General features: G+C 49.3%; 2 protein-coding genes across 13 annotated transcripts in view; one reads left to right on the forward strand and one right to left on the reverse strand.

The window, feature by feature from the left end:
• Positions 1 to 708: 708 nt before the first annotated feature.
• Positions 709 to 21,286, reverse strand: part of ncor1 (nuclear receptor corepressor 1) — a 61,970-nt gene continuing 41,392 nt past the window's right edge. For 3 of the 12 annotated variants that reach the window (XM_061056190.1, XM_061056196.1, XM_061056188.1), the window contains 29 exons: positions 20,385 to 20,521; positions 20,206 to 20,302; positions 18,026 to 18,470; positions 17,815 to 17,938; positions 16,919 to 17,096; positions 16,105 to 16,263; positions 14,146 to 14,312; positions 13,793 to 13,907; positions 13,532 to 13,608; positions 13,273 to 13,441; positions 12,939 to 13,064; positions 12,767 to 12,850; positions 12,432 to 12,682; positions 11,990 to 12,296; positions 11,472 to 11,696; positions 11,075 to 11,278; positions 10,494 to 10,643; positions 8,818 to 9,039; positions 8,547 to 8,682; positions 7,729 to 8,204; positions 7,495 to 7,611; positions 6,419 to 6,609; positions 6,124 to 6,326; positions 5,891 to 6,028; positions 5,238 to 5,383; positions 4,253 to 4,306; positions 3,961 to 4,155; positions 3,697 to 3,873; positions 709 to 3,106 (listed from right to left, as the gene is read on the reverse strand). In XM_061056190.1, the coding sequence (XP_060912173.1) occupies positions 2,877 to 3,106; positions 3,697 to 3,873; positions 3,961 to 4,155; positions 4,253 to 4,306; positions 5,238 to 5,383; positions 5,891 to 6,028; positions 6,124 to 6,326; positions 6,419 to 6,609; positions 7,495 to 7,611; positions 7,729 to 8,204; positions 8,547 to 8,682; positions 8,818 to 9,039; positions 10,494 to 10,643; positions 11,075 to 11,278; positions 11,472 to 11,696; positions 11,990 to 12,296; positions 12,432 to 12,682; positions 12,767 to 12,850; positions 12,939 to 13,064; positions 13,273 to 13,441; positions 13,532 to 13,608; positions 13,793 to 13,907; positions 14,146 to 14,312; positions 16,105 to 16,263; positions 16,919 to 17,096; positions 17,815 to 17,938; positions 18,026 to 18,470; positions 20,206 to 20,302; positions 20,385 to 20,521 (5,300 nt within the window). In that variant the 3' untranslated portion in view covers positions 709 to 2,876. Of the gene's footprint in view, positions 3,107 to 3,696; positions 3,874 to 3,960; positions 4,156 to 4,252; positions 4,307 to 5,237; positions 5,384 to 5,890; positions 6,029 to 6,123; positions 6,327 to 6,418; positions 6,610 to 7,494; positions 7,612 to 7,728; positions 8,205 to 8,546; positions 8,683 to 8,817; positions 9,040 to 10,493; positions 10,644 to 11,074; positions 11,279 to 11,471; positions 11,697 to 11,989; positions 12,297 to 12,431; positions 12,683 to 12,766; positions 12,851 to 12,938; positions 13,065 to 13,272; positions 13,442 to 13,531; positions 13,609 to 13,792; positions 13,908 to 14,145; positions 14,313 to 16,104; positions 16,264 to 16,918; positions 17,097 to 17,812; positions 17,939 to 18,025; positions 18,471 to 20,205; positions 20,303 to 20,384; positions 20,522 to 21,286 lie in introns of all 12 variants that reach the window. The other 9 variants (XM_061056189.1, XM_061056193.1, XM_061056194.1 and 6 more) reach the window with 9 other exon arrangements.
• Positions 15,098 to 21,286, forward strand: part of trpv1 (transient receptor potential cation channel, subfamily V, member 1) — a 127,076-nt gene continuing 120,887 nt past the window's right edge. Inside the window, exon 1 of the mRNA XM_061056218.1 lies at positions 15,098 to 15,112. The gene's annotated coding sequence lies outside the window, so the exon portion shown is untranslated. The remainder of the gene's footprint in view (positions 15,113 to 21,286) is intronic.

The raw sequence follows: 21,286 nt of genomic DNA on the forward strand, positions 1-21,286 counted from the left end.
CAGTTTCAGACCAATCAGGGAGGATATGATGGTGATGTCATCAGGTAGGTGAAGGTGCTGATGGTGCATTCATGTGGTGTCTGACACATTGGAAAAACAAGTTTTCCGACACCTGCTCAAGTCGGAACAACAACTTGGAAAAAGAATGAGGTGCCTGACTTCCCAACTTGACGTCAGAATCGTCATGGTTTCATCATCGTCGTCAAATATGTTTTTTACTGTTTTTTTTAAAATTAATTCACGTATTGCACATCACCTTTTTGCTCAAAAATAACTTTGAACAGTTAATCACGTGAACACACTGAAGTCGGAAGAACGTCTTCCCAACTCGGAAACTGGGACCACCCGAGCAGCACCTGAATGCAGCATGAGGCTCTCGGAAGCAGGTATGAAAGTCTCATAATGAAGACAACAACATGATGCTGCGAGCGGGCACAGTGTAATGGTTTGTCAGGAGGTTTAAAACCCGCCTCAGCTCCAGCTCTCAGCCTGTCGTTAGGTTGACTGAAAGTTAGACTGAGACAGGATTTCCAGCATGGAGACCGCCATCGATGGGACTCCAGAGCGCCCTGCAGGAACAGGCGGGTGATGACACTCAGGCATCAAACATTCATATTTACAGTCTGCGGTCACGACCTGCAGGAGGAGGAAATTCGTCGTGGTCAATAAAGAGAGGTCACACCTACTGAGGAGCCGACACAGGTGGAGTGGTGGAGAACTGATCCACTTTATTTGATTGGTCTGAACTCTTGTAATAGCCTACTAAAAGACATTGTGCGATACAAACATTGCATTTCAACATCATAGGATACATGTTGGAGGGGGTGGGGGGGTTTCAAGTCTCAATTTCAAAAAGACAAAAACAAAATAAAAGTCATCACTGTGTTTGTTTGAGAGCGAGCTGAGACGCTCCGATTCTTTCTCGGCGGCTTCATGTCGGATTTCTTTAAGATTCAAGTTTGTAAACTTTTTTTTTTCCTTTCTTTTTTTTGTCGTTGCTTTTGTAAACACAAAACTTCCCCGTTCGAACGGGAAGAAGAATAAACACAGATGTTGAGAAAAACAAAGAAACAAACAAAAAAAAAAACGACATGAAGTGAAAATCTGAACGTGTGCTGCGACGAATGATCGGAAAGCAAACGGAAAACAAGAGAGGAGACGTGGAGTTTGAGCAGAGTGAACGCTGAAGAAGAAGCCGTTACATGTTGTTTTTACATTTCTAAAAGATAAACCAGCAGAGGAACGTTACTGCCGTATATGACGCTGTATAGAATTCAATTTCAAAGCTTTAACGCCGGCTGATTGACACGAGGAACGCAAAGATCAAGTCGTCATGGATTTGATGCACCATGAACATCTAACGGTAACACACACTCAAAGCTGTAACTGAAGCAAGCGTCACACGGGTTCAATCATGGACCAGCTACAAGAGAGCGGAGGCCTCCTGTGAGCGCTGGCAAGAAACGTAAAGCCCGTCTGGGCTGGCTCCTGTGCCGGAGGTTGAATAAGTTACACAGCAGGTAGAAGAAGGATTCAAAGCAAAAACAAAGTGCAACAATGGTGCAGAGCGCTCTTTACGTTTGGTTAGTTTGTCGTCTTCTCGTGTAATGGAAAGACTTTTTTTTTTTTTTTACAGAGTTCAGATTTTTGTCAGGACAGTATAAAAAGAAAAAGAGGGACTACATAACGAATACAACATCAAACACCAACGAATATCTCTGAGAAAAATGAGTTCAAGCTGCCTTCTTTCTCAAGTCACAAGGCATGGTGGAAAAACCTGACGCTTTTCTGAACGACCGTGGCGTCAACGTTGACGACGACGACGGAGCGGCTCGTTGTGGACAGGTGGGAAACTGCAGAGAGAGATAGCTACATGTGACACACCATGGCTCTAATGAAAACAAAAACAAACATCGGCTCACTGTCATCATTCAGACGGGCTCCAGGAGGATTTCTTCTTCCAGCCACAAAATGAAGCTTATATCAGACGTCTCACCTTCCTGCTATGACACCAGTGTTCTCAACTTGTCTCCATGACATTTCTCTGTCTGGTACGGGGGAGGGGAGGGGGAGGGGGAGGGGGGGGGGGGGGCGCGCCTTACAATCCATGCATCACCTCCACCGTGCGGTGAAGACGGGCATCAAATATCCACGCAGTGTGAAATGTTAGTCTGTGTTTGTGTTTCATCCTCAGGTGTCGACGGTGGTCAGGCTCTGGTGGTGCTTCGTGCATGGCGGCACGGTCTCCTGGTACAAGTCCAGACCAAAGACCCGGTCTCTCTTTGCGTCGCTGTGTCTTAAAAACATCAGAGTCGGGTGTCAGGTGACGTGGGGTGGTCGGGGGGGACCGGGAGAGAGCGACTGTGAACTTAAAGATGACACCCCGACTCTCCCCGTTTAAAGTGGATCCATTTAAAAGCGACATTAAAATAAGAAAGAATCAAGTTAAGAAAAAACACTGCAAAAGGTTACTCTATTTACAAACAAGGATTCTCTTAAAGACGAGGGGAATCTTTACAGAAATCAAACAGAAAAAAGAAATGTCAGAAATAGTCTCTTATGTTGTTTCTTTTTACACATTAAGTTCTTCATCTTTAGCTCGTGTCGTCCACTATGTCCAGTTTCGTTTACCCCCCCTCTCTCGACAGGCCCGGGTGAGTGCTTCCAAAAGCAAGTCCTGTTCCGGAGAGCCCTGCCTGTCACGGGCTGCTGCTTGTACTCTCAGCTAACAGCCAGGGGGCGCCATAGCACCAAAAATAAAGAGGACATCACCCTGTCTTCTCGTTGCACTCGCCAGTGAGCGAGGTCAGTTCTAGGAGACGGAGGGGGGAGAATAGACAAGCCTCAGCGCGGACCTCTCCTCTGCTTCTCGGAGCTCAGTCGTCGCTGTCAGACAGGGTCTCGTATTGCTCCGACAGCAGGGACTGCCACACGCGCTGCTGAGCCACCGGGGCTCCAGCTGGAGGCGCCTGCGGGTGCTGCTGCTGCTGCTGCTGCTGCTGCTGCTGCTGCTGCTGGCTCTGTATGGTCGGGGAGGCGATTGAGGTGGGCGGCGTGCTGCTCAGCATGCGCATGGTCAGCGGGTTGTAGGGAAACTGCATGGATCCTGAGTAGAGAAGAAGAGAGAGGGACTTTGTTATTTACTGTTTACTTCAAGTTTAATGAGCGAATTGTATTGATTTGATTTGTTTACATGCATTTTGTCCCGACGACCTTTGAACTTTTTGTTTTAAGTTTGTATTGCTGTTCTCTTCACCCGTCTGCACAACAAGTTGACCTTTTTAGGTACAAATATGGAAACCTTCCAGCACTCCACAAGCTTTAGTTACTGAACCCCCGTTTGATTTAAACGCAAAGTCACGACTTCGCTGCAGGCCTGGTCTGCGTCGCTATGAATCCCCACAGCTGGCAGGCAACAACGAACGGAAGCGTATCTTTAAACGCTTCAAGTGGCGTGCTGTGTGTGATAGTGGCGGCTGCACTCTCGGTAATGATGTCTTATTCTGCTATAATTTATCGGAAGCAGCCAACATTAAGATGAAAACAAGTCATCAGAAGTGCGTCACACACCGGATTTTAATGTGGTTATAAAATCTAATGACGTTTGTTTTTCTTTCCAGTTTTTCCCTAAAAATGTGCGCCTGTTCTTTTTTAGAATTCACCAAGAGACATGTGAAGGGTGACTCTGCAGCTCACCTGTGGAGGAGGGTCGGTCGTCCCAGCTCCACTGAGGTTGAGCCTGGGCTTGTCTGTGATAATCTCCCTCTGAGTGGACGGAGGACACCGAGGAGGGGCGCTCCCCTCCAGCGTAGGCCTGACCCAGGTTGGGGGACTTGGACTTCCGGCTGCTGGCTTTGACCTGCTTCTGCTTCCCTGTAGATGTAAACACACAGAGTGTACCAATCAGCGATATGTCCAACATCTCTTCTGAGCGCGTGCAGAGGATTATCTTATGCATACCCATACTTGGTGACGGGTTGGCCTCCTGGCGAGCATCACTGCCCGAGCCCGATGCGTTGTTGACGGCCCCTCCCCCTCCCTGATGCTCCTCCGGTCTCTCCTCCAGGTTTCCCATCAAGGCTTTGCGGATGATGTCCTCCAGGCCCAGGTTACTGGCTGGGTCACTGAAGGAGTGATTCCTGGGGTTGATGTTACCTACAAAGACCGACGAGACGACACAGCACACGATAAGCAACGAGGCGCCGTCCACATTGACCCGTGACATAAGTGAGGGCGTGTCACTGCTACTTACCGGAGCTGGTCACAGCGGGCAGGTTGAAGATCTCTGTACCTGGTTGAGCGTTTCCTGCAACACAATAATCAGGAGGAGAAGAAGAGAGGAAACTAAATGCCTGACTTCATGCTGAGTGGATACACACACACACAGAGCAGACATGACGAGTCAGAACTTTTATTACTGGTTCATGTTTTGTTCTTTGCAAGGCACGAGTCGATCTGATTGGCTGCAGTCCTCTCCACCCTGCTTTTGATTTAATAACCAGGAATGACTCTGGCACTTTTCCGGACAGAAAAGTGCTGGTTGGCGCTCGAGAGCATTTGCATGAAGCGTTTGTGCACTGAGAAGAAAAGCGCTGCTCGTCCGTTCTGTCTCTATGGCAACAATCTGTCGACCACTGTATGAGCGACACAGCTCCGTTACTTTTTACTGCATGTTTTATATTTTACATGGTTTATTTCCCGATCAGACACGGAGCAAGGAGGATGTGGTTACAAGACACGATCAAACATTTGGAAAAGAGCGCCGGTGACTTCAACAGCTACTTTCTGAAAAGGTGAACAATTTTCAACTTGAGCGCTCGGAGCGGCCGCACAAAAAGGGCTAAAAGACGCTGGGCGCTGCGCTTTTTCTCCAAGCGACCGCCTGCTGCTGCGAACGCTCTCTGCTCAATTGAAAAAGGACGTAAATGTTGGATCAATAAGTTCTGATGAAAGCTGAATATTTGTTCCTTTGTTGGTTATAATAATTGTCTAATGAGTGATTCAGAAGTTGCCAATCACCATTGTATTCCTTTCTCGCCCTCTAACACCTCCTCTCCTCAAAGATGAGGAGCTTCTCAGGAGAGAGCAGGTGAAATCATTTCACTGTCATGAAAGCTTTAATCAAAGGAGTCAACACCTGACCCGTCCGTGCACACACACATTCAAAAAGAGATCGATCCACCATGTGAAGCATGCATGTTAGTCAGAAACAAGAGGATAAGAAGAGACCCACTTACCAACATCAGAATCACCGACACCAGAGTTGGAGTTCAACTTACGAAAGATCTCCTGCTTCTTGGATTGCACCATGGGCGACGTGTTCTCCAGCTTGGTGAAGAAGGAAGGCAGGTAGCTCACGCTGCCCGGGGAACGAGAGTCGTTCCTAGAAAGAGGACAGAAGTGAAAAGAGTCAAACAAACACGAGCAGAGAGGGGGAAAGGGCGACACTCTTTCAGTCTGACTTGAATGTTCAGCGACTGCAGACAGCAGGGGGCGCTCTACTTTTAAGCATCTATACAAGAAACTGATTCACAGGCTGATACAGTCGGGCATGAAAAGGCAGAGCGCTCAGGAGCACCTCTCCAGCTACCACACCAACTTCCAACTTCCAGATTTGGTCCACACTGGGACTTGAACTGGTGACCCCCCGCTTCCCAACCCAAGTCCCTACAGATGGAGCTGCTGCCCCCCCAAAAAGTTCATTAAACACGGTTTAACGTTTGCTCGATATTTATCATCTCCAACTCCAACATAGTACACTTTCAGAACTCTCGGTAGAGCTCATAACAGTGTAGGCTACGACGGCATAGCTTCAACACAGAAGTAGAAAGCAGGCTTTATTCGGCCGAGTGAGAGAATTGAGGTTGAGCAAAGCCGGGCGACCCCGTACCTGATCTCAGAGTTGTCGGCCTCTCTCCTCTGGGGTTGAGGAGCCTCCGGTTTGTCCATGCCTTGGTAGTTCTGTGGAGGAGAGATGGGTTCATAGTTTTCCATCTGCCTGCTGCCTCGCTCTGGAGATTTGCCAGGCCTGGACGGGGGGGGGGAGAGAAAGAAATAAGTGTGAGATAGATGACAGGAAATAAATTGAGGAACAAATCAAGGTTAAGTGACGGATCAAAGCACCTGGCTCGAGGCTTTTCCGAGGCGCTTTCTGGTGAAACTCTGCTGGAGGGTCTCTGGTGGTGTGAGGCCTGGACCTGATTCTCCGGACTGTACCGGCTGGGTCCCTTAGCTCGGCTTTGCCCGACGCTCTGGAATGTGGATGAAGCTGAGGAGGAGCCCGGAGGAGGGTCCTGATTGCGGGCAAAGTCCTGGGTTATGATATGCTGCAGGGGCAGAAGTGGACCAAGAGAGACCGGGTTAGTCAGGTTGGACCTCATATTGTGTTTTCTGGTAAATCTTTGTGCTGCGTTCTTACCGAGATGTGGTCTGCCAAGGTCATGACCCGGTGAGTCTTTGGGACCTGGGAGTAGCTGTCAGCCTGGGAGGTGGGGGGCTGATGGGGACTCGGCTGCGGTGGCTCCCCTTGTGGCCGGTATCGACTCATGTCATAGCCCCGCATGGCAGCTGGTGTGGGTTGAACAGGGACAGAGTGTTGTTGTTTTGGAGCTGAGAAGACCGAGAGGAGCAGAAAAGTGTGCAGTAACTGATCCACGTGTGTGTGTGTGCGCGTGTGTGTGTGACAAATATAACTTCCAGTGAAGTATGGTGATCAGACGGTGTTGAGAGTGAGTCTCAGAGTGAAAGGTCAGAGGATGAAGTAAACCAAGCTACGCTATGTTTACTCCCCTTGACTGACAACTAAATTTAGCCCTCTGCTACACGTCAGCTGTCACACCAAAATCAACGACACCATAATTATGAACACGAGTATCCGAGGCGTCACTTTAAAACTCTTCTTGTCTCTGTGGTCGGCAGAGTCAACAGCACGACTTTAGTTCAAAGAGACAGAAGGTATCGGGATGAATATCAGGAGACGAGTCGTTTGAAAAACAAACATCTGAACTCCTCCTAAAGGAACCTTTATCAGAGTATACTTGGCATCCTGCCGTGATAGAACCCTTTAACATGTGGCTTCTAATTTTGAAAGAGCGCCGGTGACGTCGACTGCACCTTTCTGAAAAGTTGAAAGATTTTCAACCTGAGCGCTCGGAGCGGCCGCACAAAAAGTCGAAGCAAAAAAAGCTGGATGAAGTGATTTTTCTCCAGGCGGCCACCTGCTGCTACAAACGCTCACTGCTCATTGAAAACGATTGAAAGAAAGATGCTGGCGCTCAGAAAAAACTCGCTAGTTGGACACGGGGCCCTAAGGGTATCATTGGCTGTAAAAACGCCAGCAGGATCGGGATTTTCTGAACCAAACCGGACCGCTCTGTAAAAACAGGGCTGTAGCGTTGATGCTCATAATATAATTCTTATAATTTGAGTTCTTGTTTTGAACGGCCCCGTATACCACTAGTTCCAAACGTTGTTGATAGTCGTTGAGAATCGTACCTGCGGCCTGTGGTTGTCCTTCGTCTGGTTTGTCCTGGTGGGATTGGACGGGAGAGCTAGCGGGGCTGATGACCTCGATGGCTCCGCCTCCAGTGTTGTCGTATCGACTGGATGACACTGTGAAACACATGTAAGAGGAAAAGTGTTACAGTTAAAGTTTGGTTATGACAGTCTCAGCTAACTGATGATGTCACAACGTTACAGCGTGGTTATATTATCCGTTATCACACTCACAGCTGCTGGACGAGTCGGAGCTCTGAGAGCCTCGCTCTCGGGAGTCTTTGTCTGAGGCGATCTGCCGCGTGATGATGACGTCGATGAAATTCGCAGCCGTGATCGTCGTCTTTCCACGAGTCCGCAGCTCCTCCTCGATGCGGGATTTGGAGGTTTGAGGTCCCTTGTCCTTATCGTTGCCTCGAGCGCCCTCAGAGTAAGTGGAATGGGGTTTACCTCCCGGCAGAGACATGGTGCCATACGGTGACTGCATGGAGCGCCTCTCCGCCTCCTGCTGTTGCTGTTCAGCGAGAGCTCGCCGAGCGGCGGCAGAGGACGACATTTCCTCATCCCGATCATGCTTGTTCTCCTTCACCTTGGCGACGTCCATCTGCGGGGCGGAGGCTGCGGCGTCCACCAGAGCGGCCAGAGCGTCAGCTGCAGTGCTGTATCGAGAGTTACTCTGGGACACCGACGCGGGCTCCGCTGTGTGAGGCCTGAGGAGGAAAACACATGAAGGCATCACGCTCATTTCAAAGTTTAAAAGACGACGTTAGGCAACTAACGCTGGCTACACACTCGATGATCTTAGGCCCGACTGCCCTATTCAACGACCGGGGGGCGTGGTCTGAATAACCCTCAGGTGTGTGATGTCACCACGATTATTTTACTGCTCTCCATCGGAGCCTCCTGATCAGGAATCATAAATACCAAACATGTTTAATATATATAATATTATATATAATAATATTTCTTCCTTCAGAAGACGGCCTTGTTTTTGTTTTGGATGCAGGATTGTTAGTTAGCCGACTTTAACCTGAAGAAAGACGAGGACTCACATTAGAGCTGTGATGACACTTTTGCCCTGGAAGATGCTCGGCCGCTGCTGAACCACCACTTCCTGTGTCCTGAGCGAGGGAGAGGGCGAGTGGAGATAACCACGACTCCCAGGCCGACCAGGCTGCTCGGGTCCACCTGATACACGCACACACAAATATAAAACATTAAACATTAGGGGAACGCAACTCCAGGATGTGTTGATACAAAACCTTCAATATGCATATATTCTGCGTCCCTTTGAACCCGAATTCAGAATCTGAAATATCTCACCTCCACGGATGTATTCATTGGCTCGCTCCCGGTCCCGCTCTCTCTCTCTCTCTCGTTCCCGCATCTCCCTTTCCCTCTCGCGTTCTCGCTCGCGTTCCCTCTCCCTGTGCTCCCTCTCCTTCTCTCGCTCTTTCTCCTGCTGCTCGCGGTCTCGCTCCCTCTCTCTCTCCCGTTCCCTCTCGGCACTGGCGGCAGCAGCAGCAGCGAGGTGGGCTTGGTGACCTGAGGAGGACGAAGACGACAGACATCACAAACACACACACACACAGAATTTAAACACGCATCTCTCGTTGAGTTTCTCTGATGTGACCTTACAAATGTCCTCCATCAGTTACAGCACGGCAAAGGTAACACACTTGGATTTGGATACTGATCCCCATCATTAAAGAAAAAGATCAATCAGCTCAATATGTGATCGAATAAAAACAAACATGGAGATGCATCCACTTGGGATTGAAACAACAGTGGCAGGACCAAAAGACACAAACAACCCGAGTGTGTTCAGTGAGTTCATGTTTCTTTGGAGGTCAGAGTTCATTAACAACTTGTAAAGTTATCTTTGCACCGCTGACCGCATGAAACTGTCAGCCTTTGTTGTTGTTGTTGTTGTTGTTGTTGTTGTTTCAGGAGCGTTCTTGTCAACAACAGATGGTTTGAACTGATTTAATGATGTCATCATCTCGCAGACGGAACATTTTTCACCCCTGACGGAGCTTTTTTCAGAGATTCGTTTTCAGAGACCAAACGTCCGTTTTGCATGTTGATGAAATACTATAACTAAAATGAAACAAAAATCCTACACATAGGGGGGTCTGGCCTTAAGGTCAGTCAGGTCAGCCGCCCAACGTACAGAGGCTATAGTCCTCGAAGAGGGCGGGCCAGGTTCGAGTCCAACCTTCAGCTCCTCTGTACATCACACCCATCACTATCTCCTCCTCTACCTTCAGTCCCGTCTCTCTAATAAAGACCCAAAACAAATATTTAAATATTTATTTTTATGCCTTTATTTAGAGACAGGACAGTCGATAGAGTCAGAAATCAGGTTCAGAGATAGAGGTGGATGACAGACGGAAAAGGAGCCACAGGTCGGATTCAAACCTGGGCCGCCCACTTTGAGCTTCTATACATGGGGCACGCGTACTAACCACTCAGCTACCGGCACCCCAAAAACCCTACGTTTTAAAAACACTGCTGCTCCATTAGCAGTATGAAAACTTGTCATCATCAAGACGATGTTAATCCATGTTGGAGAGAAACTAAAAACTGACTTGCATTCCAATGAAGGAGTGAAAGACGTGTGGACCTGTTGGAGGACTTTGAATTTGAGTCTTTCTAGAGACTTCAGTCAAGATGATATGACTAACAATGACAAGATATGACATATTTTCAACTGCTCGGCCCCTGAAACATGAGAAGGATGTCAGAAGTTTAAATCACATTTCAAACCACGATGCACAGGGGAAATTAAAGAGAGCGACATTGTTGCGGCGGTTTCTGGGAGCCCTCCTGGCAGGACTGCAGGAAGACTCAAGTTGAACCGCAGAACTCACCTTTCTCCCCCGGGACAGTGCAGAGTGCAGGGCTGCACTCGTGCAGAGGCGTGAGCAGAGACGGAGATTGTGGAAGGAAGATAAGGGAAGACGAGGTGTAGGTTTGGGGGAGGGAGGGGTCCTCACCTGGCGATATGGAGGCTGGGTTGAAAGCCCTAGGAGGGAAAGGGGGCTGAGCTCCGGGGAGGTAGGCGATGCGTTCCAAAGTGGGAGTACCTGTTCCCCCAGGGTGAGGCAACAGGATAGTTGGAGGCATCTGGGCTAGATCAATAATCCCTTTTACAGACAGAAGCAAAGGGCCAACGGTGAACAACACAAACGGATCCATCAATTTCTGAATGTATGAACACCGTATATACACTTAGCAGTAACCCATCACCTTCATCTGTTAGTGCTCCCAAATACAGATTGATCAGAAAGCAACAGGGCTGCAAAGGGAATAGTGGAATAGTGTGTCAGCTCGTACGAGGCCACACACAAAATTTGGAGATTTGGATGACGAACCCAATCGAGAAATGGAGAAAAAGCCGAATGGTTTGCAGCCCCAGTATAAAGAGCAAATCAGCAAAGTTTGACTAGGTCATTTGCTTCTGGGCGTCTGGAAAAGGTAGCCACTACTTCACAAGCACACAGTCTGCGCGTTTCAGCTCCTCCCCCCTGCCGCACCAGGCAGGGAGGAGAGAGGGTCAGCTGGTGGGGGGGCATACCTCGAGCTCCGGCTGGGTAAGGGATAGCGACTTGCTGTTCCCGTGGAGACAAGCCTCGGGCCATGTCAGGCCGAGGGATGACTTGCATCTGCTGGGAAGTGATATAATCGTTGAGGATGGTCTGCCGCGTGTTCTCCATGGTGTACAGCTGGTACGTGTTGTGGTAGCCGGTCGGGGACGGCTGTCTGGGAAACATGAAGGCTGCGGCAGCGGAAAGAAGAAAAACAAAACAAATGAACAGAAGGCTCAAAAGATACCGATCGCGGTCGCTGACGTCAATAGAGGAAAAAGATCCTGAGCATGTAGTGACTATGAACGAGGAGAAGCCGCAACCCTGTTACTCAGGATCAAAGCTTTTATTTTTTAGTTCTGGAGGAAGGAGGTTTAAAGACCGTACCGGGATCCAGCACTCTGTGGAAGGCCAGGGTCGGGTCCAGATGTGGAGGCAGGTGAGCTCGGAACACTTCCCCAGGACCAACGGGCCGGTGGTGGGGATCGAAGGGGCTGTGAGAGGCCACAGGGTCACCGCCAGACACGGGGGACTTGGCGGGGATATTGTCCCTCTGTGTCGGAGTCATGGCACTCTTTCTCTCGTGTGCAGCCGATTTAGAGCTCATGGCACCTTAAGAGAGAAAACACACAAACACACGCTCGTTGTTTAGTCAGTAGTTATGTGATGTTATTGCACAATATTATGAACAGGATGTACGGCTCAACAGCGAGGTTCCAGAAGTAAAAATCCTGTTCTTTTCCTCAAAAGTGAGTACATCATCTCTTTTCCAGGAGTGTAGGAACTACACATCCCACAATCCATTGCGGTTCCAACAAGACACAACGAACAATGGAGGTATAACAGTTTGGCCCCCGCTCTATAATGTTTGTGTAGTTTGTCATTCAAATGTTTGTGTGGTGTACCGTCTTGAGCGCGCCCCAGCATCGGGGATCCTCTGGACACAGGGTTGGTGCTGTAGTTCACGGGGGTCCTGCGAGCGTTGGGGTCTTCATACATGCCCGGGCTGAGCTGGGATTTGCTGGCCTCCTGGTGTGTGGAGCGCAGGACAGAGGTGGAGTTGACCACAGAGGTGTGGCGCACTCCTTTGCTCTCCTCGTACTTGGCTCGCTCCATGGCTTCCAGCTGGGGCATGCTGTGGGGGAGCTTACTGGGACTGGTGATCAGGGACTTGACGTTGTGCTTGATGGTGGGCTGGTTGAGAGAGTGAATCTGGGAAATGAAGAAACAGCAGGTCAATTAGAATGCATCACCCACTGGAGTTTCTCCTCTCAGCCCCCCCCCCCCCCAGTATTCATCAGTCAGCTGATGTGAGGACGCAGACCTGTGCCTTCCCGTCAGACTCACCTGAGACATCTGGCCCTCCATGACCCTCCTGTCCGACATGTCTGGGGTCTTGCACATGTCCTGGCCGGACTGATCTTGCCGGGGGATTTCATGAATGGAGCGTCCCATCTCTTTGATAGTGTTGACTCCTTCATAAGGCTTGCCCTTGCCAATCCCCCCTTCGAAAGAGCGGATCGGCGGGCTCTCTCGCTTGATTTGTTTCCCGTATTTCATGGCGTCTTCATAGGACTCTGCAGCGGTTCTCGGCGTTCCTGGAAATATTAATTTTTTTCATCATTATTCACAGTGAGTTGCTGGTAAATACACAAAAGGTGTCACCCTTTACGATGAACTACCTTGCATGATGGATCCAGTGATCAGCGGTCTTTCCTTCGAGTCTCCATGCAGACCGTCTCTGGGCAAGGCTCTGCTGATCAACCCTGAGAAACAAACAACAAGCGTCACCCGTCTGCTGCAGAACAACACACCAGGACACACAGCGTTCACTCGCTGACACGCGATCAATACCCTCGAATGGAGCTCCTTCCCTGCCTGGGTGACCCCTGCCCATCGGCCCCTCCATCATGTCGTACGTGCGTTTCAGCTCATGGCCGGTCCTGGGGCTGCGCGTGTTTTCTCTCGGGTTCTTGATGGCTGTTGGACAAAAAAACTCATAATCACTTTGTGTGCTGGGAAAAGACCAATGCGAAAATGGTAGGTCACATTCAGAGCTGGGCACACGTCTATTAATCTGTTAATGGTAAGTGTAAACAAACTGGATCTTAACTTCAGTTCATTATGATCGGACATAACCGGATGACCTGTGCCCACCTCTGGTTACATGAATATTAAAAGTGCTTACCATCATAGGAGACGATGTGACCAATCTTGCCTTCGTAGATCACATGACCTTTAGCCAGATGTTCTGCCCTGGCCTTGTCGGGGCTGCTCAGGTCCTCTGTGGCGAGCTTTGTGATCGTGCCCTTCAGGAGGTCAGCAGCAATGCTGGACTGGGACAGCGCTGGCGTGCCCTGAAAGAACGCATGCACATAAATATACAGCCAGTCTATCCAATCACAGACTCTGTGCTACAGAGAAACATTTCTTTATCGCTTTTGTACCTGAGTGATTAATCCTCTGACACCAAGACCCTCGCCCATCTTTGGGTTTCCTCTTCCATCCTGCATGGACGGACCTGCTGCTCAGGAAGAGTCGCACACAAAGGGGAGAAGACAAGTTTAGGTGTGTGTGTACGTCATCTGGTAAATTTGAAGCATAATTTAGACCACAGTAGAGAAGCCGTTAGGAGTGTCAAGATTTGAATTCGGCCACATGTGAGCAGAGGAAACTACACATGGTTGTGTGAAGATGTGTCGTCCTACCAGGCTTGTTGGGATCCTGATGCCGGGGCAGACCCAGAGAGATGGAACCCACGCTGCTCTTCGTCCCCTCTGGTCCGTAGACGGGGTGGGACGGCAGGTATGTGCCAGGAGTTCCCTGAGAGAGCAGCAACAGGAAACACATTTCAAGGTCACGTCTCTTAGTTCACGAGTAGAAGACGCAGATGTTACAGATATTTAGTCACAGACCGCAGAATAAGGGGGGAATCTGCTCATGCTGCCTAACTTTGTGAGTTATTTCATATGCAGATTCACAAAGCAGGAACCAAAATAAGAACAGGGTCGCTTCACTGTCCCCCCCCTCTCTTTCTCACGGCCCCCCGTCTGTGTCTTACCTGTGAAATGGAGCCGCCTTGGATGAAGGAGGGCTTGTCCGTGGGCTTTGTGGTTGGAATGAGCGGAGGAGGAGAGGGAATGTTGGGAGGTCGGCTGGGTCTGCTGAACGTCACTCGGACTCCGTCTGGCATGCCCTGGACCAGCTGGTTGGGGGCAGGGTGGAGGACTGGTGGGACAACATGACAAAACAGAGCATTAAACGTCAACGTAAACAGCTAACAGCAAAGTCCCATCGGCTCACTGAAGCCATTTTCACTCAAGCACTCCTGAAAAAGTCTAGATCATTTCAGGAGGACTGTCCCTGAAATCCTCCTGATCTGGTTGTTCACACATGCACCTCACAGCAGAGACTATTCCTGTCAGACAGGAGGGGGGTCTCTGAGGCAAAACATGATTTAAAATAGAACGATGCAGAGGTGGCGGGAGTCTTCTATATGACTATAATGAGAATGTGTCTTTCTATCAATGCTACGTGTAAATGAACAGAATCACAACATGAACTAAAGAGTGGAGAAAAACATACTGGAGAACAGGAAACATAATGCAGCAGGTTCATTAGAGCACAGAGATGGTAGAGGTGGCATGCAGACAGTCTATGGTCGTGCAGCGATCACAGAATAAACATCACCACCCCCTCCCACTCGCTCCAGGTGAATTCTCCTGATTATATCCTGCTGCGTTCACACATCAGCTCACTCTGACTTTCTGCAGAATAAATACGAGGAGGCTGGAGGAGAAACTCCGGGTCAAGTCTGGGTTTATGTACACAGCTCAGCCTGAATACTTCAGTAGTTTTTCTGGCATTTCGTGCAGGTGTGAAAGCACTAAAAGCCTCCCAGATCTATCCTCCACATGTCTCCTTTCTGCCAGACACCACAACGTCTCCCCACCAAACATGAGGGTTCCATTAAGCTTGATTTCCCATCAAAGGCTGCGTGATTAAATATTCAGCGTCATTCTGACAGACTCCAGTGAGTGAGTGCTAAAGTAACCACCTACGACCTCCGTTAAGAGGCTGCGCTCAGCGTGAGGAAACCTTGGTCCAGACCTGCTGTCTTGATTTACCGTCTCTGAGCAGTAACACTGAGGAGACCAAACGGATCATTACACGCCCACACAAGACCGGGAGTAACCTCCCTGCAGGGAACGCGCCTTATGCTCCTGCACTCTAAAAAATCAAAAATGCAAATGGCTGTGTGAGAGGACGTCATCATCCTGCCCACTCACAGGGAACGGCTAAGAAAACAAGACCCTCCATGACGAATTTATAAATCCCCCTCGCAGGTGTGCCAAACATTAATATTCAAGCTGCCGGTCAGCATCAGGAACAACACGGTATTCATGTGTCTGAATGACTCACAACCAAACTTTAGTGTCAAACTGATCACATTTATTCTTTCAAAGCGTTCACAGAAAGTCGAGGTTCTGCGCTCCAAAAGAAAAAAGAGACATTTACTGTTTTCTCTGGGACACGGTCTGTGTTCATCTCCAAGTAAGTTCATGCTTTTTTTTGCTTCAGCTGACGGGCCCCTCACGTCCACACTGCCATGTTAGCTTGCACATGTGTTGTTGTGCGCATGGCATGAAACCTGCGGATATATTTGGTAGGACCGGCCAATCACGGCCAAACAGGCAGGAAAAAGGCCAATCAGTGCACCTCTTATCAAAGTCCCAACTTAAGCTCCACATCTTCCCTCCTCCGCTCACAAATAAAATATAAAAATCAACTTGTCACTTTGAAGTCGTTAGTTTAGCCGTATTGATTATCCTGTAAGAGAGTAAAATATAGAAACAAATATAGAGTATGATACATTTCTATAAAGCCTCCTTTGTCGACTTAACTACATGTCAATGTGAATCAGGCGATACTCAATTTGTTTCAATTGGTGAGGGAAGGAAGGAGGCAAGAAGGGAAGGGAGGAGGAGGAGGAGGAGGAGGAGAAGATGTGTGCTTTTACCTGGCGGCACACTGTAGCGGGACACGTGGGGGTCAGGCTGGGGTGAGGCCTTGCCCAGCTCCCTGGGGGAGAGTCTGTAGGGGGAGCCTGGCCGACCGGAGTGGGCCTCCTGCTCCAGAGCCAGCATCATGTCATAAGGTATGTAGGATAAAGGCTTACCTGTAGTACACAGGCATGGGGATAAAGGGAAGACAACCACTATTAAATCAAGAACTCGATGCATGTTAGCATTGAGCTGGTCTGATTAGCCGACACCCCCACCTGCACACAAACACCCAGAGACACCGCTGTAAAAAACATTTCTGCGTCAGAGCTCGGCAGCTAACCGACAGCTGCTCTGCTCTTCACAGCGGCTAAAAGCTTTGCAGAAATCAGCCGTAATGCCGCCTGTCGCGTGATTCTACCACGCTGCTTTCTGAAGCTAACAGGCCGAAGTACATCCGACTGCCTAAAAGCAGAAGGTGCCCTTCTGTGTCCCACTCACGTCACATGATAAAAAATAAAAAAGCACAGTCATCTCGTCATCCAGAAGAAGCATCACCACAAAGCTGAGCTACACGTCGGCATCCGGGGTAAAACAGGGTCGGCGTACTTTGTCTCGACCCAAGCTGAACCACATTATGACGATCCGGATCAGCCAGAGTTTTTTTTGGGAACAGCACAAAAATGAATGGGGGCCTTTTAAAAAATGTATCAGCTATAAATAGAGCAGTGCCAGCAGCGATGGGGAACGAGGCTGACAGAGAGATGAAGAGGAAGAGGGGGGAGACAAGGACAGCATGAGGGGAGAGTTTTTTTCTCCCTCTTCTCTTACCATCACGGTCCATTATGGTGGGGCTGCGGGTGTTGAAGGGGGGTCTGCGCTCGAGGTCTCCCTGATCCTGCCTCTGCTTCTCCTCTTGGTGAGCCGACTCATGCGCTTCTTTGATCTGGTGTTGCAGCATAGCAAAGCCGCTGATGGTCACGCCGCCGGGGCCGAAAGGACCAGGAACCTATAGAAAGATTAAAGTGCAGAAGAGTTGGAATGTAAAGCACATACTGTTACTGTTCTTCTCTCTCTCTCTCTCTCCCTCCCTCTACCTGCTGCACATCTGCACCCAGGGAGGAGGAGGAGGAGGAGGATTTAGAGGAGGTAGGTAGGAGAGCTCTCTGGCACACACTCTGGGAAACGATGTGATGAGGAGCTTTAGGTCCCCATTTTTACTTTGATACTTCCCCCCAAATGTAGCTTTCTGTTGTCCCAGGCATGTCTACATCTCTGGACTTTGTTGTTGTAATTTGGGTTGATGATACTCGGTAGTATTGTTTTGGGTCTTTTTGATTTCTTGAGGTTAAACTTTTCTCTTCAGGTAGTTTTAGGGGGAGATGCTGAGCGTGACGAAACATTACGAGGAGGACCGCCCCTGAAACATTCAGCTGTCTCTGTTCAGCACGGAAACTTCAGTATATTTGTGTAAGTGTGATGAGGGCTACTGTCCTGAAACCTCTACCCCCCCCTGTGAGGTGCATGTGTGAAAGATTAAAGAGGCAGGCTAGAAATGTTTTCAGTGTCATTGTTGGGGACTTACAGCTTAGAAATGAAAAGACTGATAACATAAACACCTTGTGATCTCATCATAGAGCTCAGAATCTGAATTTCAATGTGTGGGCAGCTTTCAGCCTGCTGTGTCCTTGTCAGTCTGAATAGATCAACCTGTCACTGTGACTAACCATAGGTGGGATGTTCGCTGCCCGCTGGTGCAGCTGCTGGATGTTGAGTTGGGTTTGTTTGGGTGAGGACACCAGCACCGTGCCCGGAGGGTTGAGCAATGTCGGCTTGTCCATGGAGAATATTCTGCAGGGACAAAAAGCCAAAAGTCAAACCTTGTAAAACGTGTAAACTGCTGTCGTGGACCTGCAACATGTGATTAGGAAAACGCACCTCCTTTCAGGCTCGACCTCCACGTCCTCATCAGCACTGCAGGTGGCGCTGGAGTCATTATCTGAGTGGAGCTCCCTCTGCCTCTCTCCATGGTCTCCCTTTTCTCCTCTCTCCTTCATCTCAGGCTCCATCTTGACCTGAACCTCTCCGCTCTTCATGTCCAGATCTTGAGGTTCGATCTTGGGATGCAGCGAGCCTCCGTAGGAAGCCAACCGGGTCTTCTCCTCCTGAGACCCAGCCTCGCTTTCTGGACTCTTCTCCTCCTTGACACGGAGATCTCCATATGACAGCTCCTGGCTCTTCCCGTTGCTAGCCTGACCTCTGTCCTGGTCCGAGCAATGAGCGTCTCCTGCAGCGCCATCTGCCCTCTTGGAGTCCCCAGACTTTGAGGAGTCGGCCTGTGAGGGGGAGGGGGCACTCTCTGTGTCGGAGCTGTTGTCCCCGCCTGAAGGAAGGAAGAGCAGGATTCATTCAAATGTGTTCAATAACGAGCGTCACTCGTCATTAAACTCACAAGCATTTTAAGAAATAAGGAATGGAGGATAAAACTAAAAGTAACGAGGAGGGGAAAGTAAATCTATGACCGGTTATAGCTACAATTTCAGCACCGCTTTCCTTACGTAGCCTAGCTGTAACATTGTATCGAGTCACTAGAATTATTTACGATCCGTTATATAACCCTATAGGCCCCGTGTCCACCTGGCGTTTTGTCCGTGCAGAAAAGCGCTGGCTGTGCGCTCTGGAGTCCCTCACATGAAGCGCTAAGAATAAAAGTGCTGCACGTGCGTCTGTGTCTTTATAGCCCTGTTCAGCCCGCCGTTTCAAGCCCTGATATATCCCCCCCCCCCCACCGTGACGTTTCTCCTTCAGTCTGAATGTCATGGAGGTGTAACTTGGGGAGGAAGTGATCCCCCCTCTGTACCGTCTTCAGAGGTCGTAAAAGCGGCGTTACAGACGAGACACAGAGTCGTGAAACGCTGCTTCAGAACATCTGATCTAATCTATCGTACGACTCGTTTTCACTTCACATGTAATGTTTGTTTGTGCTCCACCAAGGCCTCAAAGATGCAGCGACGCATCGAGACCCTCGAGACAACGTTTCTTTAAAGCCCGTATCACACAGTTTGAAGAACACTGGACGCAAACTGTAAATCAAATCTGCTCATCACATTATTTAAGAGAGAAACAGCCAAATGTGTCCCTACTGCTGCCTTCCATCTACAGCTGCAGTCGTTGCCATGGAGACGGTGCCAAAATGGATCCGCATCATGTACTTCATGTGTAAAAAACAAAAATCAGAGAAACAGCTTCCCCGAAGATCCGAATGACCAACAGGACGGTGTCAGAGTGTCACTGACCGGCCGTGTGATGAAGATAACGTGAGCGCACGGAGACCTCTACAGAGCAGGTTTCCACGAGACGGAGAATACACATGACAGGAAACCTCCTGACCTCCCGCTGTCGCCACAGCTCCATAAATCCCCAGGAGGCTGTTTGAATTAAATATTAGTCGGCTAAGGATGAGCATTTTCCGACATACTGAGTCACGACGCTACTTAGAAAACCAAATATTGATTTCACAAACCAGCTGTAGCGCTTCAGCAGCAGCGGAGATAACGACCTCTGGAGAGGAGGGAGACAGACGGGCCTGCTGGATCAAAGAGGCGGACCAGCACTTTGTGTTCAAAGAGCTGGCTTTGTTGAGTCTTCAAAGACAAGAACTGTTATGCAACAGGCGCCCATGTAGTCAGAATTAGTTCATATCTTTTATCTCCACCTCCCCCCCCCTTGCTTTTTTTCATTTGATCCTTTTTTTTTTCTCCACGCTCTCATTAAAAGTACAGTCAGCGGAGAGCGAGGACACCGCCATCAACTCGATTGAAACCCTTACATGACGGCTGAGAGGGCATTTGAGATCAGGCGCCGCTGCTTTGTGTAACACGTATCGCTGTGTTCTCTCTCTCTCTCTCTCTCTCTCTGCACGGCCTCGTTATCCAACATGTAATATCATATCAAACTCGTACTCGAGGGCACAACCTGGGTACAAAACCCCCGTCAGCACCGTTTGCACCCTTCACCCCAGAGCCTGAGGATGTACACGTGCTTCATATCAACCATGAGGCAGCCATGGCGCAGCTTTGATAAAAGCACTTTTCAACGTAGCCGTTTATCTCTCTGACCTTCACTGTCATCTGCGTTGTCATCGTCGTCATCATCGGGTGACGCTGTGGAGAGACCTTCACCTTGAGATCTATCAGCACGAGCCCGCCGTGTATCCTGGGAAACAGAAATATGTCTCTTATTTTGCACTCAGACTTTAAAAAGGTTACGAGACGATGACGGACAACACTCGGATCACCTGCTTGTGCTGCTGCAGCAGGTTGTCCAGGTTGTGACGTCGCTTGTAGTTGAAGTAGAAGTTCTTGCACTGTGCGACGCTTTTGGTGCCCACCATTTTGGCAATGGCTGTCCAGTCTCGCCCATGCTCGACAAGCCCTGAAGCAGGAAGAGAGAGACAGCAGCCTTCAGACACTTCACACAAACTCATTCATGAGGCCTAAAGGAACATGTTGTGTATGATAAAACAAGCTAGAACTGCCCACTTAAATATCCTGGGTAGATTAGAATTTCATGTGTCACAGTGAGAGGGGGGGGGGGGCTCTCCTGACACGGAGCATGATGTCAAAGGGGAGCTGCTGAAGTCCCAGTGTTTAAAACAGATCCAGGACGTCGGATGAAGCAATAGAGTCCAGCGCTATGCTGACGTGTAATTGGATCTTTGGATGCAGCGGCTTCACTACTTGAATTTTCCCTGAATACGACCTGCTGAAGTCACGCATCACCTCGCCCAGAGAACAACATTTTTACTCGGAGGCTGGGAAGAAAAGGTCGAGACAAAATGTGTGTGTGAGCCAGTTTTGGCCATTTGTGTTCACATGTGCAGCCCACCCTGACACATTTGTTTTGAGGGCAGTGCATGAGTGAAACCAGTGCTTCCATCGCTGCAACACCTGTTGGTTTGACCTGATAACTGCTCTCATATCTGGCAAACTGAGGGGCGTCCAAAACGGCCGTGTGGGGGTATCTTAAAAGCGCCTACCTTCTCTGGTCCAAACAAATCCAGATCATTCAGGAGCAGAATCTAAAGTTAGAAGGAGGACATACTGACTGCTGCATTGTTGTCAGAGAAGCCAGCACTTCAACATAACATGTTTCCTTAATGTCTGATCATATAGTAAGGTCACTTTATCATTTCACTCA

This window comes from Labrus mixtus, chromosome 14, assembly GCF_963584025.1.
Source record: "Labrus mixtus chromosome 14, fLabMix1.1, whole genome shotgun sequence".
Taxonomy (NCBI): Eukaryota; Metazoa; Chordata; class Actinopteri; order Labriformes; family Labridae; genus Labrus; species Labrus mixtus.